The sequence below is a fragment of the Vicia villosa genome, unplaced genomic scaffold, assembly GCF_029867415.1.
Source record: "Vicia villosa cultivar HV-30 ecotype Madison, WI unplaced genomic scaffold, Vvil1.0 ctg.001197F_1_1, whole genome shotgun sequence".
NCBI lineage: Eukaryota > Viridiplantae > Streptophyta > Magnoliopsida > Fabales > Fabaceae > Vicia > Vicia villosa.
The window spans coordinates 564,920-573,943 of NW_026705530.1; the positions used below are offsets into that span (position 1 = coordinate 564,920).

Consider the following 9,024-nt stretch of genomic DNA (forward strand, 5'->3'; position numbering starts at 1 on the left):
TAAACACCAACCAGAAATCATAAAAAATCAACGGAAAGTAAATCGAAACCTTTACCGACAACGACGGCGGTTGATCGGTACGACGAAGTTTGTGGTGTAGTCGTGATTCACGTGCGGTGGATGGGTGCTTCTCGCGGTGGGGCTTTGGCCGTCGTACAGGGCGGAGGGTCGCCGACGACGATTTGGTCGAGGAGGGAGGTTATTCATCGTCGCCGCCGATTTGGGTTCTGATGCTCCAAATCTTTTCTTTTTATTCTGTAAAACTGAAATCACCTTCTATTGTTCATGGATCTTTGTTGATACATTGATTTCTTTGATTTACCTGAAAAGTATGACTTTTGCACAAGCAGTAATGTCAATGAAATATGTTAGTGATGATTGATAAACATGGTTATTGTTGATGCAGGTTAATGGGAATTTTATTGATGAAAATTTAAACATGGTTTTATTTTTTAGATCTGAATGTCAAGGCTGGTGTCTGATAAGAAAAAAAATAAGGAGGCCACATATTAAATCATCGATCAAGATAAAAGGTTTTTTTTAAAAAAACTTTATAAGAAAAAGTTTTTGAAATTTGTGAATGGTTAGATAAAAAGTGTTGGTAGAAGTGTGAATTGAAGTTGTAAGAAATGTTGATTATTTGTTACTGTACGTGAGTGAAACATAGGGTGGATCGAATTGTTACTTGTGTGAATCCCCCTTTCTGTTTCTTTCTCGGTGATCTTATAGCCTCACAAATATGCCACAACTAGTATTGGACAAACAAAATAACTAACATTATGAGCTTTGTCCCCCGTGTTAATTTCTTTTAATTTTTCATGATTCTTGTCTTGGGGTTGTTTTGGAAAGAAAATAAAAGTGTTTTTTTTTTGGTTTTTGTGGTAATTTTTGAATGAAAAGTGAAATAAAATAAAAGATAAAAAAAAAATATTTAAAATCATGCTTAATTAAAAATACGAAAATTAAATTAAATGATTAAAAAAACTTATTTTTTTTGTGATTTTATTATTTTAATAATCTATAGTTAGAAACAAATAAAAAGAGAAAATGTTAGAAGTGAGATTCGAACCCAAGACCCTGTACCTGCAAACCTTGCTTGCTTACCAATTGTGCTATATTATTTATTCGAAATAAAAGGTCAATTGAAAGTTTATGAAGCATCAGTCAACATTTCGCTATTTATTAAAATATAACAATTTAATAGTAAACTATTATATTTTAAAAATAGACTTTAAATCGAATATTTATAAAATTCAGGATGTCAATGTAAATGAACCCAAAATTTCATAAAAATTCAATTTTCAAATAGTTTTGAATTTTTTAAAAGTGTGGGCAAATTTTGGGGTATGACACATGGGATCATTTGTCATGGGCTAGGGTTTATTTCCCTAGCTGTTTGGATCGAGACTCTTTAATTAGGGTCTCGAGCTCGTGCGCATCTCATCAAGTCTTCTGTTACAATGGTCATACAGTAGTTCGAGACTTTGACTCGCTCGGGTAAGTTTCTTATATAGCAGGTGCTTGATTCGATTTTAGAGGCCAAAGAATAAATGGATTGGGGTTCTTAACGTGTTGGCTTGGAAAGGAGTGAATTCAAAAATATGAGCTCATGAGTTGACTTTTGGTCAACAAAGTCAACCTTAGAAGATTGACTTTTGTAGAACAACTACTATTGTTTTGCTCATCTTTTGGCATTTGGCAAATACTACATTCTTTGACTATGCCATGTTACAAATTCAAAAAGAAAGGAAAAGATTTAAATCCATGACAACACAAATTCAAGTGGAGGGAAAGAAAATCATCAACTTTGATTTAGAATTTGAAAGAAAAGAGCACACATTCAAAGGATCCGAGGCCCATATATTTAATTGTTCATTCAATCCTTCCAAGTCCATTACAAGAAGTCTACAAAAATATTCAGTCCAATACAAAAGGAAACATTACAAATCCAACCATTATTTGGAGATAAATTATACAAACTTTGTCCTAAGTCTATCCTAAACCCAATCTTCCTTTTCAAGTCTTGCTTCCCTTGAGTTTCATTATGTTGATTGCTATGCCACAATTCGCATCATTGAACTCAAATGTCCATAATACCTGCATAAAGAGAAAACCATTTCAGTTTACCTAACCACATCCATATGAACATAACCCTTCAATTCACTTACAGCCAATTTCCAACATAATTCTAACCTCTACTAGAACCAATTCAAACCTCTAACCATATCATACAACTAGTTTCATTCAAAACAGTTCCACAAACTAAACCAAAACAGATTCATTTTCATATTATTCAAAACCAATTCAAAAACTCAATTCAAAACAAATGCATTCATACATTTTGTACAATGTCGAAACATCTCCATACATATTGCTACCTCATGCACAGGTTTCAGCTCACACATACACTAAACCATACCCTTTCTACCACATGCCAGCCCTACATTAATCTACATAACCTTCATACAACAAAAATGGCTTTGACAGTTCACTAACAAACCTTTCCAATGAACTGCCGCGGTGAACCAATTTGCCACCCAAATCTAAAGCAAACCAGTAGTTTACCTTCTGTGCATCAAATGAGCGTATAAAGCTGCAGCGTGATTGTACTCAAGTCCACACGATCAGTTCAGTTTCGACAGTTCAGAAATAAGCTAATCCTCCCGGCAGCATTCAAACAGTCCAACCACATCACATTCAGAGCAGCCGTACATATAAACAAAAAGAAAACAGTCCCTGCAACATTCAGAATACCTTGCCATCATCAACTTACATCCTCGAACAAGTCCGCATTACCAAACCAGCTCTCCTCGACTTCATTACATAAGCTGCAGCAGAATACTTTTTCCAATCAGTTCCAACACAAAAAAGAAATAACGGTTCCGTTTCAATAACTAACAATCCATAACCAAAATTGCGTCATCACTTCTATACCATCCATAAAAAATCAAAAAAATCTAACCGGCAAAACTTTCAGCTAACAGTTCTGCATAACAAGTTTCTCTAACAGCCCTACACTTATCATATATTTACTCTAACCATAACTTCAAGCTAACAGCTAGCAGCCCTGTATTCAAACAATACATCCGTACACAATTCAGCCCTCCAAAAGAGGCAGTTAACAAACTCCTAACTAAACTAACAGTTTACTTGTCTCTACTTAACTAACCAACTTTGTAACCAACCATAACAGCCACATAACTTCATCCTAACAAAGTTACATGTACATCATTCATATACAACCCCACAGCCAGCAGCCATACATTCATCAAAATCTATAACAAAAATAGTTCACAACCAGCACCTTCGCATCACCTTCAAGCAGCTCCGCATTGGCATCATTCCTCACCACCAAGAAACCTGCAGAGCCAAAGTTTATGTTAGTCCCACACCCGAGAAATCAAAAATGTGCTGCAAACATAGTCCCACATTCAAGAAATTGAAAAAACACTTTGCAAGCTATAATTCTGAGTCCCACATCTAAGAACTCCTAACGATTACCCAATCATTACTGTATAAAAGTCAGTGCCACCATTCAATAAACAACACCTAAGCACTATCAGCTTTCATCATTGTCTCGCTTGCAGACTTTGAAGAAAGAAGTGAAAAGCCTCAGTTCAAACACTCTCACTGCCACCCTCACCACCACCACACGCTCAATTCACCATTGAAGGAGCTTCAACACTTGAAGCTCCATTCAATTGAGCTCAGCCTCCTTCAATTCAACTTGCACTACGTCACTCTCCTCCGGCAATTTTCAAACCTCCCTAATCACGCTCAGTTTTCTCACTCGCGTACATTCGACAACAACACTCATAGAAGCAGAATTTCAGAAACGCAGAAAATAAAACAGAAAGAAGAAGAAGAAGAGCAAATCAAGAAAACAAAAGCGTAGAAGAAGAGGAGGAGCAAGGCGAAACAGAGAAGAGAAGGAACGAGAGATACTCACCAGTCCGAGTTCGCCGGAAGATTCGCCTTCATCGCCGCGCCGGAACATAAAAAAAAAATTCGATCAGGTTCTTTTACGCGTTCTTCTCGTTCAATCGTGTATGTTGTAGCTTTCTCTGATGCTCGTGAATGATATCTTGCTTGAATCGTTGCCAATTGCTTGAATCCACGCTTCAACCTTCTGTAGTTTGGGAATTAGGTCGTAGGTTCGGCTTGGGGCATAGAGCTAAGATAGTTTCGGAAGACTAGAACGAGAGTGAAGTGAGATGGAGTACGGTGAGTTCACGGCGGCGTTTGATTCTCTGATCAGAGAGAGGAGCGAGGTTTATCGTCGCCGCCACTGCAAGAGAGAGCAGAACGAGAGGAAGAAGAGAGTCTGAGAGGCGAATAGTCACTATGTTCAAACCCTAATTTCCCTTTTACTTTTTTATTAAACTGGTGGAATAATTAGGATTGATTAGATTTAATTAGGATTGATTTTGTTAATTAGGCTCATTAAGCAAATCTGATTTTTGATCAACATTAGTGATAAAAGGTCTGATAATAAACTGAATCAAAACAAATCATTTGGGCCAACGCATTGCTACTCACACCCCAGGTGGCCCATACCGCGTTTTTGGCATACTGTAACAATAAAACAAACTCTGGTGGGCCTAATTCAGTCTGGGCCCTACGCATATATGCTTACTGCACCCATAATTTCAACATGCCCCCCCTGAATGCACACTCTTTTTCATTTTAGAATTTAGATTTTCTTTACGTTTTAATAATAAAATGCTAATTTTCTTCCTTGTACTTTTAGACCTTAACACTAATTTTTGACTAAAAGAAATGATCACAAAATATTAGTTTAGACTTTTAATTCTTGTGTTTGATTAGAATACCAATTTTGTCATAAAAATGTACATAAAAAATAGTAGTTTTAGGCTATTTTGTTTTAGTCTTTTACTTGATTTGTAATTCAATTTCTCCCATAAAATCGACACAAAAATAATAGTACTTTTAATTCACTTTTGTGCTATAGTCTGAATTGTTCTTTTTCATGCTATTTTCAATATTCTACTTTTCGCTTTAATTTCCATGTTTCTTTTATTCCTAACCATAAGTAGAAACCATGATAACATTAGGTAGAAATTCCCATTCATATTAGGCTAGTTTTCTTAGGCTAGTTCTTTTTCTTTACAACATAAAACATCAAAAAAATACTTGAATAAACTCCCATAAAAAATACCAAGGAAACTCATAAAAAATGACTAATAAATACTTTGACTAATAAAAAGGGAATGGAAGCTTGTAACTTCTCTTGCTTAAGGGATGTTCGAGTGCTTGGAGCTCCCTTGCTTAAGGGTTCCATTCAGGCGTAAGTTCCCAACCTCTAAAAAACACAAACCAAAGAGTAACCCGAGTTTCCCTTGCTTAAGGGATTTCCTCGAAACACTCAAACTCTCTCTCTCTTCTCTCGCTTTCTTAAGGGCACCGTTATTTCCGCTCTATTGCATCCTAGGTCGATCCCTTGTGCAAGAGCGCGAACGTTAACGCCGCCCAACTAAAAAACACAAAATCAAACAAAACTATGGAGCCGAACTACGGCGCTCTGATTCCTGAAAAGGATACGTAGGCATCAAGTCGCGGGGCTTGAACGAGCACACTTGTAAATATTCCTTCTTTTCCCCGTATTTCTTTTTGCATGCATTCGCATATAGACATAGACATAGTACACACCCTTTAGATAGAAACAAACATAGGTGGATACCATCGAGTACGATGGGCGTGAGGGGTGCTAATACCTTCCCCTCGCGTAACCGACTCCCGTACCTTGATTCTATGGTCGCAAGACCCTGTTCCTTCCTTTGTTAGGTTTCCTGATATTCCTTTCCCTTATGGGATAAATATATTGGTGGCGACTCTGTTCATTTTTCGCGAGCGTGCGACAGCTGGCGACTCTGCTGGGGATGTTGCTAGACCTGTTGCTGGTCCATCCTTAGTGAGTCGATCCTAGCCTGCGTTTGTTTGTTTATTTACTGGGTGTTTACTTGTTTTATGTCTATACCTTGTATATATGTTCGCTTGCTTATTCTTTGCCTGCATATCATGTTTATTTCTGTTTGCACATCATGCATATGGATTATATCCTGTGTTCCTTGGGGTCTTCTGTTCTGTTTTGCAGGTGGGGGGTTTGTATGAGGTAAAAGGCCCACTACCCAGGCCAAGTGACACATAGGATTAGCGTGGATGCTCATGTTGACTACCGTAGCGCTTGCTATGGATGAGTTCAATATGGGATACCACAGCTGGGCGAGGTTCTTTCATGGAACACTGTGTCTGGCACGCTTGTTGCCTCAAACACTTTGTACCCCATGGGAACTGTATACCCTAGTGACCATTAGGGACCACCTGTCCGTGTCTAGAATTCATACCCGTGAGTTTGGGGAGGGACAGGATACTAGCCTTCATCATACCCGGATTTTCACATTGCAATCTGAAGCCGAAACTTTGAACCTGTCATACCCAGTGTCACTCAGATATTCAGAATTGCGAGAGGCACTCAGTCTCTCACCACATTGCACCATGACACATCATGTTACTGCATCCACCTCACTTCATTTGAGGAGAATTCTAAAGTCCACTTCAAAAATAAGAAGAAAAGAAAGAGAAAATGAAAAGAAAAAGAGAATACTTTACTTCACAAAAAGGAAAGAAAAGAAAATATGCAATTACGAATGGACTTTAGGATTCTCCCGATGAAATGCATTCCGCCATATCATTTAACATGCATGTTTATTTATTTTCAGGAACATTTGGCTTTGTCTCCGACCAACTCATGGCTCCTCCATTGAAGACTGGTAGTCGCAACATCTCCTACACATTTCTAAATCCGAATCTGGATTCTCTCGAGTGTCTGGTTAAGAAGATCACGCCGAATGAAACAACCAGGTTCCGTGAAAAGTATGGGTATATTCTGAGTCTTCTCAAGATGCCGTTCACCAAATACGAGCAAGAAGGAGTTCATACCTTGCTTCAGTTCTACAACCCTTCTCTCCGTTGCTTCACGTTCCCTGACTACCTTTTGGTTCCCACATTGGAAGAATATTCTCTTTCCCTTGGTGTTCCGATCAAGAAGGGAGAAGTTCCGTACTATAGCACCATGGAGGCTCCCACTTCTATTGAAATCTCCAAGGCTCTTTATTTGAGCAAGTCAATTGTTGATGCAAATCTTTCCGAGAGAGGAAGATATCAGGGTTTTCATATGGAGTTCCTGGTCAAAAGAGGGTGTGATGCTGCTGAAGCGAAAGAATGGGACACTTTTAGGGCTATCCTGGCTCTAAGTATCTATGGTATCCTAATGTTCCCGAACGTGCCTGATTTTGTTGACATGAGTGCAATCCATCTGTTCATTCTACAGAATCCTGTTCCTACACTCTTGGGGGATGTTTATCATTCAGTTCATCAAAAGAATCGTCAAAAGAAGGGTTTGGTCAGATGTTTTGCTCCTTTGCTATACCGTTGGTTCAGATCACATTTGCCTGAACGTGGAGCTTTCGTTGATAGTAGGCACACCTCTAAATGGGCTGAAAGGATTATGGGACTTAGAGCCAAAGACATTGTATGGTATAACAGATCTTTGGAAGACAAGGAGGTTATCATGAGTTGTGGAAAGTTCAATAATGTGCCCCTCATGGGTGTTAGGGGTGGGATCAATTATAATCCCGTCTTGGCTAGGAGAACTTATGGATATGCTTTCGTCAATCCTCCTAAACAATCTGAGATTGCTGAAAACCTTTTTTACCATGTAGCCACCAACACTGGGCAGATGGAAGAAGCTGTGCAAGCCTGGAAGAACATTTGTTGGAGAGACAAGAAGCATTTTGGTCAAAGGGACTGTGCGACTTATGAAGACTATACTAAGTGGGTCGAAACTGTGGCTAATACCCAAGGGATGCCTTTCCCTATTAAGGATCCTTTGTACCCTCCTGTTGGCGCACAACCCAACATTGTCTCCATGCCTCGTTATAATCAGACTGTTGAGCAGAATCGGAAATTGACTGAACAAATGGAGACGATGCAAGTTAAGATGAATACTGATAGGCAAGAGAAGCTTTCTGCCCTTCATAAGTTGAAAATGAGAGAAATAGAGCTTGAAGAGTTGTACGCCAAGGGAAGCACTTCTCAGAAGAGGCCGAGAGTGGTTGCCGATCCCAAGTCCACTAAGATTCAAGAGAGGAAGATCAAAGAGCATTATGAGGATCAGTTGGCGGAATTGACAAAGAGGCTCTAAATCCAGACTGATATAGCCAAATCAGAGAAAGCCCGTCGAAAGAAAGCAGACAAGCTCCTTCTAGAACGTCAAGCAAGGATTGAGGGGTGTTATGAAGAGATTCGCAAGTTGAAGGGTCGAGTGGAGGAAAAGGGCCAAAGTGATACTCAAGCTCAAGAGGAAGCCAGAGGTTGGGAATTGAGAAGCCGTTACTTGGAGACCATGCATTTCAGAAAGGACCTATTGATTCAAGAAGTTGTTAAAAGACCAACCCATGCTGAGACCAAAAAGCTATTTGAAGAAATGAAGGCTTGGAGCTATAAGAACATTGGAGATAGCCCACTTCGTCATTTGGACATGGGAGATCCTGCTTAGTATTGGTTTTTGTTATAGAATCACCACCAGTCTTGTTGGATGGGGTTCTTATTTCCATTTTCTGTATTGTTGGCTCATGAGAGCAGAATATTTTGTACTTCAAACGTGGTTGTGGAATTAATGGATTATGGTTGTTTATCTTGGTTGCGCTTCGTTATTTCTCATTATCTTGTAGTGTTGGTTCGAGACAAAGCCAAAAATTCTTGAAAATAATATAACATGCACACATGCACCCATGCACTCATATCATACTGCATTTTCAGGTTTTTATCAGATTCTAATTGGAGTCCCTTCCAACAACAGATTTCTTTTCCGACGACGAAGCTGACTTTCTTACATCCTTACCGCACCAGGAGCAACGAGAGAATCATGGATCAATTTGAACAGAATCAAGCTGCCCTCCGTAGGGATATGGATGTTATGGGGGAAAGAATGACTCAACTTAT

At 38.9% G+C, this 9,024-nt stretch overlaps 1 protein-coding gene across 1 annotated transcript; it reads left to right on the top strand.

The window, feature by feature from the left end:
• Positions 1-6,769: 6,769 nt before the first annotated feature.
• On the top strand, positions 6,770-8,578 carry LOC131633979 (uncharacterized). Its single transcript, XM_058904652.1, has 2 exons — positions 6,770-7,969; positions 8,231-8,578. Exons 1-2 carry the CDS (start codon positions 6,770-6,772, stop codon positions 8,576-8,578), a joined length of 1,548 nt encoding a protein of 515 aa, XP_058760635.1.
• Positions 8,579-9,024: the final 446 nt, after the last annotated feature.

Excerpts from the sequence above, each read along its gene's own strand:
- LOC131633979 (XM_058904652.1), top strand. The coding sequence starts at position 6,770 with ATGGCTCCTCCATTGAAGACTGGTAGTCGCAACATCTCCTACACATTT. Across the intron at positions 7,970-8,230 it reads TGCCTCGTTATAATCAGACT|ACTGATATAGCCAAATCAGA; the intron begins GTTGAGCAGAAT and ends CTCTAAATCCAG.